Genomic DNA, 18,011 nt, shown 5'->3' on the forward strand with positions numbered 1-18,011 from the left:
CAGAAAAACAAGCATTGTCATACTGTACATTTCTACAAGTGTATATCACAGCTACTGCTTTAGTTTAATTTCAGAATTGTATATTCATTATATTACACATACACAGCAGACATACACTGTATGGGAGACCTTGACCCCTGACCCCACAAGGCCCACCTGTGATGATGTCCTCGATGGCTCCATCCTTGCCCTCCCGGACCAGGGGGATCACCTGCCGCCTCTTCAGCTCTGCTATCAGGTCCATCTGGGGCAGCTTGGGCATCATAGGTACCTGCTGGGGTCAAAGGGCAGCCAAAAGGAGTTGGGGGTCAAAATCAAAATGATACATGTTTTGAGGGTAAACAGAGTAGGTCAACTCTCTTTGTGTTCTATTGTGTCGTTGCTAATGTGTCACCGACTACCTTCTGAGGTATTTCAGGCTTCGCTGATGTCGACGGTGGCCCCGTTCTCCCTTCTCTGGACAACACATCCTGCTTTTTCCTCTGCTCATTCTCCTGCTCTGCTTGCTGCCGGGACCAGAAAAATAACATTTATGTATGGTACACTGTCACATTACTACAACAGTTACTGTTTGATGAACAGTTACTGTCAGCACCGTCTACTATGTCGATACATGAACGTACGTTTTTTTTTAAAAAATGTCGGCTATATGAATACATTTAATCAATCAATAAATGTAATTAATCAATGTGGTGGCTAACCTTATAGGCCTTGATGAACCTCACGAAGACAGGGAAGAACATGGAGGGAGGTGTGGTTTTAGGGTTCTCTCCAAAGTACTCCACTGTTGATTCATACACATCCTAACAGGAGAGAAAAAATTATCAGACCTTCATTATACTGTACATCATTGTTTTCTGTAGCAGTAGTACTCATGTTATACAAATATTATCACCCTGTCCTAAATTCATTTATTCTAGCGTCATTAAACCATTACTAAGTTAGACCCATTTAGTAGGCTGTACATTTTGACATTTTTTCATTCTACAATATTCTATATTTAGTAGGGAGAATTGACCTGGGCAGTCTTGCCATCTTCTACTACAGAGTCCAGCAGGTCATTGTTGCTGGTGAGGAAATCTTGCAGCACAGGGTTGTCTTCCTGTACGGCAAACTCTTTCCTGGTTACCTCCATGCCCCTCTCCAGGGCACACACGTCCTGCAGAATGCTATCCAGGGACACCAGAGCAGCCTTGTCCATGAAGTGCAGCTCGCTGTGGAAGGCTTGGAGCTCAGGGTATTTCTCCTGGATGATGCTCACTATGAAGTGCAGCAGAGTCTGTTTCCGGTCTGTGGACTTAGTGTCTAAGAGCTAGATTGAACCAGAGCCATATATTTAGAGGCAACCAATGGAGAAAAGGATACAATGTGAAAAGGTTAGCCTGATCCCAGACCTGTATTAGCTTTGTGACAGTAGTAGTCAGAGGTAGTTGGCAAAAGCACATACAGATCTGGGATCAGATAATGAAAATCAAGGGATACAGTACTCCATACAAATTCGAAATAAGATGTGACCCATCCGGATGATGCAGTCGCCAATGGAATCAATTTTGAAGTTAATTGATGATTTGGGTAACTCTGCCTGTCATTAATTATCTTCAGTAATAATTTGAGTTAAGAGGCACACTCCCCAGCTCCACCTTAGTGTTCTAGTCATTCAGTCACTGTGGCTGATTCAGAGAAGGCCTGTCAAAATCGGTTATCTCTGGATCTCTCACTGAGGTGGAGTCTCATTTGAATAATTACTGTAGATAATAAATGTGAAGCTGTGCTAAAACGACATTCTGCTAACCCAAGTGAATTTTATGGACTTGGGTTGGAGTACCAGAGCAATGTGCCTTGTCGTGGGAAAAGGAACACAAAATGAGCCTCTAAGATTTGGTTGATAAATACAGTATGTCTGCTTGAAGTCTTTCCCACCAAGTCGAGACTCTGCAGGCGGAACCCGTAGGCTGCTCCTCTCTTGCTGCTGTTCATGTAGTTTCCAAAGGCTAGGATGATCTTAGGGACAGAAGAGGCACACCAAACGGTCACACCAATGCTGTGTAACCATACAAAACTAACCAATTGAACACGAACCATCCATGCAGTATATCAAAAGCGCTGTCTCCTACAGTACCTCAAGGATCTTCTTCAGCTTGCTAGAGGACTTGATTGACATTGAGGCAGCGATGATTGCGTTGAGTTGCTATTGGAGAGATGGGAACGTACATTTTTATGGTGAATTATGATATTATGGAGAAGCTTTGCGCACCCAACTACTGTCCATGACAAAAACATTGAAATAACATTGAAATCATTTTGAAATAACATTGTTTTTAGTGTTTTCTACTGACCGGCTGGATGAGCTGGATGCTCTCGGGGAAATTGCCCATGAAGGTGAGTGTGCTGATGCGCTGGGCTAGCCGTGGGATCTTGCCAAAGCGCACCATAAAGCGGTCCTCCTCGGGGAGCTCGTCCAGGGGCCTCCCGTCTCGCTCGTAGTTCTGGATGAGCTTCACTTCGTACTCTGAGGGGATGAAACGCTCCAGCAGCTCCAGGAAGTCCAGGCTCAGAGCTTCCTGGTTATACCTGTGTGTGTGTGAGTGGGGGGGGGGGGTCAAGGGTTATGTACAACAGTGGAGGTTTCTCAGAGAAGGAAGGGGAGGACCATCCTCCTCATTGACTTTCAGGAGGGAAAAAAAAGGGAAAATGTAAAAAAAATAGATAAAACTAAACTAAATATAATCACCAAATAATTTATTGAAACACATTTTTTAGCAATGAAGGTCTACAGTAGCCTCAACAGCACTCTGTAGGGTATCACCATGGTGTAGCCGGAGGACAGCTAGCTTCCGTCCTCCTCTGGGTACATTGATTTCAATACAAAACCTAGGAGGCTTAGGATTCTGTTTATGCGTGATCAGGGGTGGATTCATTCCGCCGATTTATGTTCAAAATGTTTCCTACACGGAACAAAACGGGGATAAACATATCTGAATTTGTCCAATAGAAACTTTTGTTTGCAACTGTTGGACTAATGACTACATCCCATATCAGCTAAATGCAGACAAGAGTGTGCAAGACGGTATTGAAGGTATCACTGTCTGTCCATGTGTCACTGTCTGTCTCCTCAAATTTTTCTCTCTGCATCTACGTTGTAAACTTTCATTCATAAGCTAGGTTGTAGCAACCTCATGATGGGTATAGGGGAAATTTGAGTATCATGTAATAGCCTACACCTATCGCTGTTAGATTGAACTGGGTGAATGGAATATGAATGACAGTCATCCGATATGCTCTAATAGAAATAAGGCCGTGCTCACAAAGAAAAAAAAATGTCCTCCCTCATCTTTAACAACACTGACCACCACTGATGTACAACTACTACTTACTACAGAGACTGTTCATATTCTGAGATTACTGTATACTGACAACAGAAGTGAGTTATGAGTGTAATGAGTCTTCACACATTTCACATTGGTTATAAGTTGATCAGTTACTATCAAATGCTTAGGAAAACCATAGACAACCATATGTTTCTCTCTTTGTGTATAGACAGTCACAATACAAAAAGTATTACATATCACATTTGGTCATCCATAGCAACTTACAGTCAGGGCATTCAACCAACCCTCTTACTACCGTATATCTAATCTTATGCACAAATGACGTGGTATTTTTCTTATAACAACTTGATAACAGACACATACGTCTCTATAGCGGTGCAGATGTCCGAGGTTGCCATGCCTCCCTTACGCAGGGTGATGGCCAGGTTCTTGGCCCTGTTGGACTCCAGTAGGGACACTTTGCTGTGGGTCTTCTGGGCCACCTTCGCTCTCAGAGTCCCCACGTCAGCCGGGGCTGTCTGGGCCTTGGTCTTAAACTGCTCCTCAAAGGCGTCCATGTTCAACTCCTAGGGCATGGAGGGGAGAGGTGGATAACTAATTCATGAGCTTTTGGTAATGGACAAACTCAGTGAGAACGATTTACAGTTAAACATCAGCGAGACTGGCCGTTGATACCGCAGGCTATTTTGTCATATGTCGGGAGACAGATCAGATAGGCGAGAGAGAGAGAACTACATAGGATTTCAGGATTACAGAAGAAAGAGAAACTAGAGAGCGGCTGAAACAGAGAGGAAGAGGGATTGGACGACTGGAATGAGTAGAAACAGAAACAGCAGCTGCAGACAGATGAGGACATATTGAGTTGGACAAGAATACAGATTGTAAGAAGATAGCTAGCAGGGTACTGGGGTCTCACCCCCAAAACATTCTCATCATCCAGCTCATTGAAGATGGTTCCAGCCACCTGGTTGGGTTTGAGGGCCTGCCAGTTGAATGAAGGCATACGGTACTTAGTCTGAATGGCCTTCTTGTTTCTGTTACCTGTCCAGAAGAGGGACACATTAGTTTTGGTGGGGATCAATGAAGTGAACGTTTCGTCTTTAGAGCCACGACTGACAGAACTATCTTGACCTATATCGCGTGTTAGCTTACCAGTGTGTCCATCATGCTTACCCCCAAATGGTGGGGCCATTCCAATGCTTGGAGGTGGTGGGGGGAGGGCTATACCACGCCCTGGAAGAGGGGGGCAGAGGTGGTGTTGCCATCGAGCATGGAGGAGGAGGAGGAGGTGGAGGTGGAGGAGGAGGAGGAGGAGGAGGAGGAGGAGGAGGAGGAGGAGGAGGAGGAGGAGGAGGAGGAGCTTGTGCCGTGACCTCTGTTGCACCAGGTAAAGGAGGAGCAGGGGGTGGGGGTGGGGGTGGGACTAATGATGTGGGAGGGGCAACAGGGCCATCGACAGTCGTGATTTGTTCTGTGGAAGCAGGGAAATATAAAAAAGGTAACATTTTTGGTGATGAATTTGATTCCATAAACCAAAATAAATGTATATTTCTGACATGGTTTCTGAGCCCATGTGTGTGGCTTGCAGCCCACCTGTTTCAGCATGGATGGAAACAGGAAGGATGAAAGGGACGACATGGAGGTCCAGGTGTCCCGATGACGAGCGCTCCATTCGAATCAGCTGCTGGTCCACAAGCCCCTGAACTTTCTCCTCCAGCTCCGCCAAGGCCTGGGCCGAACGATCTCTATCCCTCTGCCTCTCTCTTTCCCTCTCTCGTTCTATCTCTCTCTCTATCTCCCTCTGTTGTAGAATGGTCACTTGGGAACAGGACTCCCGCAGACTCCCCTGTTACACAGACACACATGTCCATGTATTAGCCCTCTGAGCTACAGCCTAGGCATTAGCTCAGAAACTAACGCAAGTCTTCTTTGTGAATGTCATGGATGTCATGGACTGTAGTTGATACTGTCGCAAAGCTAACTAAAAAGCAGCATTCCCCAAGTGAGGAAAAGATCATGATTATTAGAAAGAAAATGACGGACTCCTCATTAAATCTGCGTATTCCTTCAAAGCTCAGTGGTCCTGAGTCTGCACATCTCTGCCAGGACCAAGAGAGACACTCACGTGTTTTAGTATTATATCTCTTGACACAATGATGAAAATAATCATGGCCTCTAAACCTTCAAGCTGCATACTGGACCCTATTCCAACTAAACTACTGAAAGAGCTGCTTCCTGTGCTTGGCCCTCCTATGTTGAACATAATAAATGGCTCTCTATCCACCGGATGTGTACCAAACTCACTAAAAGTGGCAGTAATAAAGCCTCTCTTGAAAAAGCCAAACATTGACCCAGAAAATATGAAAAACTATCGGCCTATATCGAGTCTTCCATTCCTCTCAAAAATGTGAGGAAAAGCTGTAACTCACTGCCTTCCTGAAGACAAACAATGTATACAAAATGCTTCAGTCTGGTTTTGGACCCCATCAGAGCACTGAGACGGCACTTGTGAAGGTGGTCAATTACCCTTTAATGGCATCAGACCGAGGCTCTGCATCTGTCCTCGTGCTCCTAGCACTAAGTGCTGCTTTTGATACCATCGATCACCACATTCTTTTGGAGAAATTGGAAACCCAAATTGGTCTACACAGACAAGTTCTGGCCTGGTTTAGATCTTATCTGTTGGAAAGATATCAGTTTGTCTCTGTGAATGGTTTGTCCTCTGACAAATCAACTGTAAATTTCGTTGTTCCTCAAGGTTCCGTTTTAGGACAGCTATTGTTTTCACTATATATTTTACCTCTTGGGGATGTCATTCGAAAACATAATGTTAACTTTCACTGCTATGTGGATGACACACAGCTGTACATTTCAATGTAACATGGTGAAAATTGCCCAAAATTGTCCTCGCTAGAAGCCTGTGTTTCAGACATAAGGAAGTGGATGGCTGCAAACTTTCTACTTTTAAACTCGGCCAAAACAGAAATGCTTGTTCTAAATCCCAAGAAACAAAGAGATCTTCTGTTGAATCTGACAATTAATCTTAATGGTTGTTCAGCCGTCTCAAATAAAACTGTGAAGGACCTCGGCGTTACTCTGGACCCTGATCTCTCTTTTGACGAACATATCAAGACTGTTTGAAGGACAGGTTTTTTCCATCTACGTAACATTGCAAAAATCTGAAACTTTCTGTCCAAAAATGATGCAGAAAAATTAATCCATGCTTTTGTTACTTCTAGGTTAGACTACTGAGGTGCTCTAATTTCCGGCTACCTGGATAAAACACTAAATAAACTTCAGTTAGTGCTAAATACGGCTGCTAGAATCCTGACAAGAACCAAAAAATATGATCATATTACTCCTGTGCTAGCCTCCCTACACTGGCTTCCTGTTAAGACAAGGGCTGATTTCAAGGTTTTACTGCTAACCTACAAAGCATTACATGGGCTTGCTCCTACCTATCGCTCTGATTTGGTCCTGCCGTACATACCTACACGTACGCTATGGTCACAAGACGCAGGCCTCCTAATTGTCCCTAGAATTTCTAAGCAAACAGCTGGAGGTAGGGCTTTCTCCTATAGAGCTCCATTTTTATGGAATGGTCTGCCTAACCATGTGAGAGACCCAGACTCTGTCTCAAACTTTAAGTCTTTACTGAAGACTCATCTCTTCAGTGGGTCATATGATTGAGTGTAGTCTGGCCCAGGAGTGTGAAGGTGAACGGAAAGGCTCTGGAGCAACGAACCGCCCTTGCTGTCACTGCCTGGCCGGTTCCCCTCTTTCCACTGGGATTCTCTGCCTCTAACCCTATTACAGGGGCTGAGTCACTGGCTTACTGGTGCTCTTTCATGCCGTCCCTAGGAGGGGTGCGTCACTTGAGTGGGTTGAGTCACTGATGTGATCTTCCTGTCTGGGTTGGTGCCCCCCCTTGGGTTGTGCCGTGGCGGAGATCTTTGTGGGCTATACTCGGCCTTGTCTCAGGATGGTAGGTTGGTGGTTGAAGATATCCCTCTAGCGGTGTGGGGGCTTGCTTTGGCAAAGTGGGTGGGGTTATCATCGGATGGGGCCACAGTGTCTCCTGACCCCTCCTGTCTCAGCCTCCAGTATTTATGCTGCAGTAGTTTATGTGTCGGGGGGCTAGGGTCAGTTTGTTATATATGGAGTACTTCTCCTGTCTTAGTATGCTCTCTCTAATTCTCTCTTTCTTTCTTTCTTTCTCTCTTTCTTTCTTTCTTTCTTTCTTTCTTTCTTTCTTTCTTTCTTTCTTTCTTTCTTTCTTTCTTTCTTTCTTTCTTTCTTTCTTTCTTTCTTTCTCTCTGAGGACCTGAGCCCTAGGACCATGCCTCAGGACTACCTGGCATGATGACTCCTTGCTGTCCCCAGTCCACCTGGCCGTGCTGCTGCTCCAGTTTCAACTGTTCTGCCTGCAGCTATGGAATCCTGACCTGTTCACCAGGCGTGCTACCTGTCCCAGACCTGCTGTTTTCAACTCTCTAGAGACAGCAGGAGTGGTAGAGATACTCTTAATGATCGGCTATGAAAAGCCAACTGACATTTACTCCTGAGGTGCTGACTTGCTGCACCCTCGACAACTACTGTGATTATTTTTATTTGACCATGCTGGTCATTTATGCACATTTGAACATCTTGGCCATGTTCTGTTATAATCTCCACCCGGCACAGCCAGAAGAGGACTGGCCACCCCTCATAGCCTGGTTCCTCTCTAGGTTTCTTCCTAGGTTCTGGCCTTTCTAGGGAGTTTTTCCTGGCCACCGTGCTTCTACACCTGCATTGCTTGCTATTTGGGGTTTTAAGCTGGGTTTCTGTACAGCACTTTGAGATATCAACTGATGTACGAAGGGCTATATAAATACATTTGATTTGATTAGTTAGATGATACCTTTAGGAGCTCAACCTCTTTGGTGGTCTGGATGAGATGTTTCTCCAACTCTGACACTGTCTCCAACGCCTCCCTCTCACTCTCTTGCAATCTGCTGCTTATCTATAACACACACACACACACACACACACACACACACACACACACACACACACACACACACACACACACACACACACACACACACACACACACACACACACACACACACACACACACACACACACACACACACACACACACACACACACACACACACACACACACACACACACACACACACACACATTTATATAGAATTGTACAGATGGGTAAAAAAACACAGTACATACAATCTTCTTATTATAAACCTTCAAACACAATGTCATTCAAACACAACAAAAGCATGAACAAGTGACGCCCAGGTGCAACACATAAATATAAAGTTGACATAGCGGATGTGTGCTCTTGTACACATTCTTGTTTGTACATAATTGCCACATGATCACCTGTGCATTGTGGTCCTGCAGCTCCTCCATGTGCTCCAACAGGGCGTTCTTGGTCTCCGCATCCTCCAGCAGAGCCCCCACATCAAACACGTTGTCCAGGTAGGCCTGGATCTGCACCAGCAGCCTGTCACTCTCCGTGAACTTTAACCTCTGCACATGACAGAGGAACACAGACACACATATACATAGACAAACACAGGGATACATTACTATTTTTCTATGTAATTATGTGTTCACACATGCACCATTTGTTAACCTTCAAATCTCTTCAAGTCTCCCATGACAACAGAACCATAAAACAACAGAATGATGTGTCTTTTGGTTTTTGGTTCTGATAAGGAAATACAGTTGTACTAATGCAATCTCATAAGGTATTTATGAGGTATTATAAGGTATTATAAGACACATTATTCACAAATCAGTGAGTAAATTTGGATATTTTCTGAAAACATCTGACCATAATTCACGGTAAAAGTCTACACCTGTTGTAATTCAGCCGGCGCATGTGACATATACAATTTGATTTGACGTATCAGTGGTAAGGGGCAACTTCTCTCCGTGATTCAGTATCACTCACCTGGAGGTAGTCATCCAGGCCATGGTGGCTAAACTCATACTGCAGATGGACCCTGAAGTTCATGTTCTCAACGGAGTGGACCATGATGTTGATGAACTGCATGCACGCCACCTGGTGGACAAAAACAGTAGGAGACAGCGTGGTACACTCTCCCCCCTCCTCTTGTAGGCCCGCAGACCAATTTCACAACAAATATATAGATAAATTAGGAACTCAGTCGGGGTCTCAACTTACTGTTGATAATAATAGAATATACAATAGAATTTCAAAATGTCCGCTAAATGTTTTTAGATTGGTAAGTTAGTCGAGCGGCGAGCTATCCATACTTATAGTAAGCATGGTCAAATTACCGACCGGGGTGGGGCCCATTGATCATCAGTTATCATGTTAAAAATGGCAAACATTTTCCTCCATCTTACAGAAAATTATGTAGAATGGCAAGAAATGTGTTGTAAAACTGCACATTTTTCTCTCCGCCCAATGGCAAAATACATAGAGCAGACCCGTGATGCGGGCCCTCATGATGAATTCAATTTTTTTTGTGGCCCCCACCCCCATCAGCATTTTTTCATCTGTGCATCAGAGAAGGAGATGGACCTAATAAACATGAATTGTGCAATTCGGAGTTAGACTCACCATGAAGTCAATGTTGCTGTCTTCATTGGAGAAATACTCCATGAGCTTCTCGAATCGGCTCCTCTCTCCACATACCTTGTGAACGACATGGATTGAAGGGGAAAAGGTTTTCCACTATGCACATAATTCTGCACTGCAACACCACAAATATGCATAGGGTGGCAGTGTATCCTTAAATACAGCTTCCTGTACCCCACGCAACCCACATTTCACTTTGTATGCCTTTCTCCCTTCCTCTTTACCCCAGGCTATCGCAAATAACTTCTAAAAGGGAAGTTAACTTACTTCAATAATGAAAGCTATAATATCAGCATCACTCTGCCATACAAAGGTGGGTTCAGAACACTCTCATGAACAGTCAAATGCATCAGTTAGACTGTTCTGTCCTGTGATATCCAATAGCTGTTTAGAACATGCCGTGATATGTCTTTAAGGGTTAAAGCGCCTCCCCCCCAGCCCACTCATGTCCACTAAATAATACAAGCCTGCTCTTCAACCTGCCAGCCTGTACCCAAACAATGCCCACGCTCTGCCACTGTGGGCAACAGGAGCCAGCCTGGTACTCCGTCTTTCCGCCTCCACTTCTACACTCCTCCACCATGTGCTATCTATCATCTCTCGCGCCCTCCCTCCATCTATCTCTCACCCACGCGGTTTGTCCGTGCGATACCAAAATGACTGTCACTTTTGATGCCAGAACTGCAGCTGATGCAAGGTCACTACTCTAAGGTATTGCTTAAGCAGTGTGCGTTATTGGGATATGAGAAGGCGAAAGCTCTGGATACTACAGTTATGGACTTTTATCAGGCTCGTTTGAAAGTGTTGAAAGGTCAATCAATATGTCACAACTTTGTGAGCATTGTTTGAGCGATGCCTTTCGCTGAGTGGCACATTATAGGGTTTTAAATAGATGGACTGTAAGCAGTGGCGACCCATCATTCAGGGGAGGCGGAGCAGTAGCTGTTGCCTGTTTTGAATGTTATTTTGGCATTAATTCGTGTCACATATCAGTTTGCAAACAATGTAAAAACACATTTGTTGAGTGAATAAAGCTGCATACAAACATTGTATTAAGGTAGCTCCAAAATGCAGGTGTTTCAGCCTAGCTCAGTGCTTTCTGTGGAGGAGGGGCAGTCAATGGAAAATACAGAGCGTGTGCATTGATTGGCTCGGTGTTCTGCCACTCAAGGGGAAACTACGTCACCGCAGAAGCTAGGCAGTTCAATCCCCCTTGGGTGCTGCCATAGATTTACATTGGAAGTGCCCATCCAAGAAGGCTCAAGGTCATTGGCCACAGATACAATGGCTTCAAATCACGTTATATCTACCATGGCTTTGATTGGACTGATCTTGTCAACGTCATACTTTCACAATCTTAGCTAGCAAGCTAGACAAGCAGTCATCGTCATGAATCACGTCGACAATCTACTGGCAAATCCTTTTCAAACCTTGTCATATGAAGAGAAATTATCGATAAAGCGTATCGGTGCTCATCGGCCATTGGACACAAACATTACATAACAAGTCGGAATTGCAAATTCAATAATGAGTGGTTTGAAAGGAATCAGTGGCTAACTGCAAGCGTTGCAAAGCAATCACTATTTTGCTTCCCCTGCCTGCTGGTGGAGAGGGTCTGTGGCCCACGTCTGGGTTTAAGGATTTAAAACATCTGTCTGAAAGGGTCTCTTTTCCAAGTTTAAAAGGATAAACATTGTCCATGGGCCAGAAAAGGTTGAAGACATTGGCCATGGGTCAATGCCTTGTTTTTTCAGAGTTCCCAGTTGTCTTGAAAGCACCATAAATCCAGAGAATGCCAGACTTTGATAAGACATTTTTATGACAAAATCTGCCCACAAGAAGAACCGCCGTGCCACCTTCCTGTTCAAGTGAGCACAGCACCACCACAACGAGTCCAAAAATGTAATGTATACTGCTGCATAAATTATGTAATATGCCAGGGAGATATGTATACTGTAGCTAAGAAAGTAATACTATATTGTGTAGTAAGCTGTCCGTAGCCCATGTGCCTCACCTTAATAATTTGGTACCTTTCCCCCTCAGCCTACTGTTCTGAATTGCTGGTGCACATGTAGCCTATAGCCTGTTTTAGAGAAATGTCATCATCGAATATTGTAAAACCTTTCATTGTCTGCTTATATGCCCCCTTTATTTATCCTACGGTTCTGACTTGGTATACAGGGAGAACACTGTAAGAACGGCTAATGTCCTGAATTCTGTCGCTTTACTTTTCAAAAGTGCTGAACAAATAGTTATATTGACTACGTCCATCTTAGCTCGCTCATTAATGTCTTCATCGAAATTACGGCTGGCCTCTTATCCGCTCATCCATCCCTTATGCCATAGTTTGTACAGCTCAATTATTATAGGCCTATTGCTTATATAGGTCTACCTTATTAGTATTTTATTCATAATTTTAGGCAATGTTGGAATGATTTCATTGTTTTGCTTACTTTGTGTATTATAATTAGCTTGTGTGTTTTCCTTCACGAGGAGGGGATATTATATAATGTTGTTGGGTCTGTAACCATGCTTCCCATTCAAATATTTGTTTTCAACAGAAAAGCTCAGGAATAGACCCTTGTATTTCCAGTTGATATTGCGAGGGTTCTTTTGTTTGTTTGTTTGTTTCCCAATAGGCCTAACAAAATACTTCAAATTGTAACCTCTCTGTAACGTGCGTTGTTTGAAGGAGACCAAGGTGCAGCATAATGTGTGGTCATCATATTTATTCAATGAGAACCAGCAAAAAAATAACATAGTGAAACCAAAACGAACGTACCGTTCCATAGGCTACAAGAGCTGTACAAAAACAAGATCCCACAACATAGGTGGGAAAAAGGCTACCTAAGTATGATTCCCAATCGGAGAGAACGATAGACAGCTGCCTCTGATTGGGAACCACACTCGGTCAAACACAAAGAAATACAAAACATAGAATGCCCACACCACATCTCACCCTGACCTCACCAAATAGAGAAATAAAATGGCTCTCTAACGTCAGGGCGTGACACTCGCTGGAGGCTCCGGACTGGGAACCGTCGCTGGAGGCTCCAGACTGGGGACCGTCGCTGGAGGCAATCGCTTGAGGCTCCGGACTGGAGACCGTTGCTGGAGGCTCCAGACAGCGGATCAACGCTGGAGGCTTTGTGCCATGGATCCTCACTGCAGGCTCCAGGCCATGGATCATCACTGGAGGCTCCGTGCCATGGATCATCACTGGAGGCTTTGTGCCATGGATCCTCACTGCAGGCTCCAGGCCATGGATCATCACTGGAGGCTCCGTGCCATGGATCATCACTGGAGGCTTTGTGCCATGGATCATCATTGTAGGTTTCTTGCCATGGATCATCACTGGAGGCTTCGGACCATGGATCATCACTGGAGGCTTCCTACGTGGAGCCGGAATAGGTCTCACCGGACTGAGGAGACGTACTAGAAGCCTGGTGCGTGGAGCTGCCACAGGGCTTACCAGGCTGGGGAGACATACTAGAGGCCTGGTGCGTGGAGCAGGCACCGGATACACTGGGCCGTGGAGGCACACTGGAGGTCTCGAGCGTAGGGCTGGCACAACCCGTCCTGGCTGGATGCCCACTTCTGCCCGACAAAAAAGTCAGCTGTCTGCTATTGTTTTTTTAAAAATGCAGTAAATGAGGCTGAATGAACTGTTTCGCTGCCAGACAAGGCTCCGCTGATAGGCAGGTGTAGCGGTGGTAAGGATTCACTCCATTGTGCTGTAAAGAAAGCTCTGCTGTTGGGACAGCTTTATGTAGGCCCTAACAGTTTGTCACCATTACGGTGCAATTCATCTATTGTTTAGTATTGTGTTGTGTTGTGTAGTGGCTTTGCTGCCATGCATCCAAAAACAAGTTTTTGAATTTCCCCCACCAAGATTTACATGCTAAAATCGCCACTGACTGTAAATAACCAATGCTGATATATCATGTGTTCTGATACTTCCACATGCCGCCAGACATGTGTCAGAGAAAACGAGTGAATGTCAGACATTTCGATAGAACACCTTTTGCTACTGAAAAAGTTGTCTGCTCTGGTCAATGTCCATGTAATTAACCGCTCTAGGGAGAGGTTTCTCATAACTACTGGACTGGGATAATTATACCAATCAGGACTTCAAAGACAAAACTGACCACCGATCAGTGCTCAGGGGCAACTATCCGTAAATACCACAGGTTGCAGTAGGGCATCTCATGCTAAGACCTGGCTTCTCTGGTCCTTGCCCATTGCTAATAATACCCAGGTCTACATCACAATGTCTGGCTAGCCCTATCCACAGGGGTCTTCCTCTGTTGGCAACAGTTGCTCCCTTGACAGACAGTGGGGAGAAGTCCAAGGAAAGGTTTAGCTGTCACGTCGCCAACAACTGTTAAGAATTTTTGTGCCCCTACCCCCTCCGGCACCTTCACCCCCTCCTGCTTATAGTGGACAACTGTCATGACAGCTGCCAGGAGGGGTCATTGGGTGATATCTTTGGATGGGGTTTGAATAGGTTGATTTGGCATGAGCAGTGCTCACAAGGAAATCAAGACGACTGATGGCCACATCCTGACTTTTTCAGATCTCTGCATGTAAGTCATGTGAGCTTTGCGTAAATTGTGTGTTGTTGTCAATGGGAGATTTGGGAAACTGGGAGCCTCCATGACCCGCAAACTCAACTCTGGACCTCAAAGGCAGTTCCACTTCATTTTTTCATTGTTCCCCTCTAATCAGGGACTGATTTAGACAGGTGGGTGCAATTAATTATCAGGTAGAACCAAAAACCAGCAGGCTCCGGACCACGTAGGGTAAGAGTTGAATACTTCTGCTGCATGACGTGCAATATGATGATGGGAGACTTCAGAGGGGTGTGGGGGGATTGACAGGAAGTGTTGGTGAAAAGACTGTCTTCATGGAAACCCCTCTTACCTCTTTGAAGTTGTCAAAAGCGGAGAGGATGATGTCATGACCGCCCCTCACTAGACATACAGCAGCCAGCAGCTCCAGCACTAGAGCTTTGGTCCTGAGGGGTACAAGTGTACATCACACACACACACACACACACACACACACACACACACACACACACACACACACACACACACACACACACACACACACACACACACACACACACACACACACACACACACACACACACACACACACACACACACACACACACACGTACACACACGTACACACACGCACACACGCACGCACACACACACACACACACACACACACACACACACACACACACACACACACACACACACACACACACACACACACACACACACACACACACACACACACACACACACACACACACACACACACACACACACGTACACACGCACGCACACACACACACTAATAACACTGGTCCTCACCTGGGGTTCCTGTTGTTGAGGCTGAGGGTGATCTCGTTCACACAACACGGGTGGGTCATCACCAGGTTAAACCCAGACTAAAACACACACGTACACACAGTTGTCAGTCATCGCCACCTTCAGTCGTATTTCACACAATGCAGTGTGGACAAGATCCATACCGCCGCAAAGCCTGGCAACTGTCGCTTTTTTTTTGATGGACAGTGAATTTACAGCGTCGGAGGGAGCCAAAGTTATTGGTGTGTAAAACTACCAAGCCATGACGCTGAAATAAATGTTACTTCTCCAAGCTAATGCTATTGAGTCACTCTGTTTAACAGTAGAGATGAAGGTGGATGGGCCTGCCTGGCTAAGTGTTATAGGTTGAATTGTACCTGGTAGTTCATGATTGCACGGAGGCACATGATGCAGAGGTGAACGTCGTCTTTCTGACTGACGAGGCGTGAGTTCCTCATCGCTTTCCTGCTGTGGAGAGCGTTGAATCTGCCCGGTGAGAAACGTAGCTGTTATTGACATGTTATTACTAATGCAGCGTTATGAGAGGTTATAACAAGAGGTTATTACATAAAGAGGTTATTACATAAAGAGGTTATTACATAAAGAGGTTATTACATAAAGATGTTATTACATAAAGAGGTTATTACATAAAGATGTTATTACATAGAGAGGTTATTACATAAAGAGGTTATTACATAAAGAGATTATTACATAAAGAGGTTATTACATAGAGAGGTTATTACATAAAGAGGTTATTACATAAAGAGGTTATTACATAGCATCATGGTTGTAGTGACACGCCTCCTTCAAAGCCCTCGCAGTTTGAACAACTATAAAATCCCAACCCTACAATGTCATGTGTTTTAAGGCTGAATGGGACTCATTTTTGTCTCAGATGATGCAATCAAAGAAGGACACAATGAAGCTTTCATTGCCACATCCACATGTCAATAGTCATGCTAATATTCACTTTGAAATATTTTGGTTAAATGACATCTGAGTGATTGAAAGGAGGGGGAAAAATATATATACAAGACACCAGCGAAAGAGGGACAAAATGTTTTGGGAGAAACAGAGGAAAAAACGGGTAGAAAGAGAAGAGGACAGAGGCGATAAACGAGATACGTTCTCACACACCCCTCTTGGATGCATCAATGACAGGCAGGCAGGGCCCCAACATGAACCCTCTCAGATGCCTGTTGGTCGGTGGAAGGTCTGAGGGTTTTGCCCTGGGCAGACATTGCTCACATTCCCGTCTGCGCCATATTTACAACATAGATGAGAATGCTGAGAGGGAGGAAGGCTGCTTCCAACGTTTACCCTACCAAACAGTTGGTGTGACAGGAACGAGGCTCCTCCAGATGAAAAAGAGTACAGAGGATAGATATATTACATAAGAAGGAACATTGTCCTAGGTTTGATTTGTCCCATGGCAAGGAATGTCATTGAACCGTGCTATAATATTACTTCAAATTGTATCAGGTTGTCAATCCCCATGGACCACTTGTTTTCATTGAACATTTCAACAGGGACACCACCCTATCATTTGAATGAGATGTAATCTTTTTGTCCACAGTAGCGTGAAATGGATGGTGGGACAGAGAAACAGAGATATACAGAACGTGGACCATATCCCCTGAATCGGATCCAATGAATCTGTCAGACCTCTTTTAGATCACAGTGCTGTCCTGCCTCTGTATCTCATGATACTGTAATGTTGTTATAAAAGTGTGTGTGTGTGTGTGTCACCCTGACACCCGCTGCGTTGATCCAACCATGCAGTAACATCAATCACAGACATCCACAGAGATCAATCTACAGACACATCAACTCCCATGGGGGTTAGGGGCAGTGTGCACGTTGTGTGTGTGTGTGTGTGTGTGTGTGTGTGTGTGTGTGTGTGTGTGTGTGTGTGTGTGTGTGTGTGTGTGTGTGTGTGTGTGTGTGTGTGTGTGTGTGTGTGTGTGTGTGTGTGTGTGTGTGTGTGTGTGTGTGTGTGTGTGTGTGTGTGTGTGTGTGTGTGTGTGTGTCACAGTGTGTGTGTGTGTGTGTATGGGTACCGGAGGACTGTGAGTCATGGTTCTTTCCCTACAAGTAACGCCCATGAATCCAGGGTGCAAGAACTACAAGTGTAGTCCAACCTCAGTCCCATCCAACAGACAGACTTTTATGCGTTCATTGCGGCACCGTACTTCTCCCCAGTTCCTGGTGACACTCACCTCACAGTAAGGGAACGAGCAGCTTTAGAAGCACTATGGATTGGAGAGTTACCGGCACTCCTCGTCAAGTCCTCCACAGATTTGTCCGGTGTGGCTGTCCCGTTATCCAAACTGTCCATGTCATAGCTGAGGGTCCAAAGTACAGGTGTAGGATCTTAATTTGATAACTTTTTTGTTGCTGAGAATTTTCCTGCACAGCAGGAAATGCAGATTAACTTTGTGATTTACATACATTCACTGAAAAAATGCAATAGCTTAACCACCAATCAAGTAACATTATGGACTAAAAATTCAAATTCTGTTGCTGCAGGATTATTTTGCTGTGACAATATAGGTCAAATTAAGATCCTGTATCTGTAGAAGGGATTTGGACATGAATGGTATAGGTGAAAGTAATGTTAAATGTTCGATCTAAAGCCCTCTGATATTTTTCACTACTAAAGTATCCCCAAAAAAG

At 44.7% G+C, this 18,011-nt stretch overlaps 1 protein-coding gene across 1 annotated transcript in view; it reads right to left on the reverse strand.

Annotated features, from left to right (window-relative positions):
• Nucleotides 1–18,011, reverse strand: part of LOC124048234 (formin-like protein 1) — a 44,276-nt gene that overhangs the window by 704 nt on the left and 25,561 nt on the right. Inside the window, exons 6-24 of the mRNA XM_046368819.1 lie at nt 17,555–17,680; nt 15,713–15,821; nt 15,339–15,415; nt 14,872–14,965; nt 9,931–10,005; nt 9,295–9,405; nt 8,718–8,867; nt 8,230–8,331; nt 4,923–5,175; nt 4,560–4,800; nt 4,246–4,363; nt 3,693–3,895; nt 2,337–2,571; nt 2,120–2,188; nt 1,921–2,001; nt 1,019–1,312; nt 702–803; nt 402–506; nt 157–274 (exon numbers count right to left, since the gene is read on the reverse strand). Coding sequence (XP_046224775.1) covers nt 157–274; nt 402–506; nt 702–803; nt 1,019–1,312; nt 1,921–2,001; nt 2,120–2,188; nt 2,337–2,571; nt 3,693–3,895; nt 4,246–4,363; nt 4,560–4,800; nt 4,923–5,175; nt 8,230–8,331; nt 8,718–8,867; nt 9,295–9,405; nt 9,931–10,005; nt 14,872–14,965; nt 15,339–15,415; nt 15,713–15,821; nt 17,555–17,680 — 2,663 coding nt within the window. The remainder of the gene's footprint in view (nt 1–156; nt 275–401; nt 507–701; nt 804–1,018; nt 1,313–1,920; nt 2,002–2,119; nt 2,189–2,336; nt 2,572–3,692; nt 3,896–4,245; nt 4,364–4,559; nt 4,801–4,922; nt 5,176–8,229; nt 8,332–8,717; nt 8,868–9,294; nt 9,406–9,930; nt 10,006–14,871; nt 14,966–15,338; nt 15,416–15,712; nt 15,822–17,554; nt 17,681–18,011) is intronic.

The sequence above is a fragment of the Oncorhynchus gorbuscha genome, linkage group LG11 (assembly GCF_021184085.1).
Source record: "Oncorhynchus gorbuscha isolate QuinsamMale2020 ecotype Even-year linkage group LG11, OgorEven_v1.0, whole genome shotgun sequence".
Lineage (NCBI taxonomy): Eukaryota > Metazoa > Chordata > Actinopteri > Salmoniformes > Salmonidae > Oncorhynchus > Oncorhynchus gorbuscha.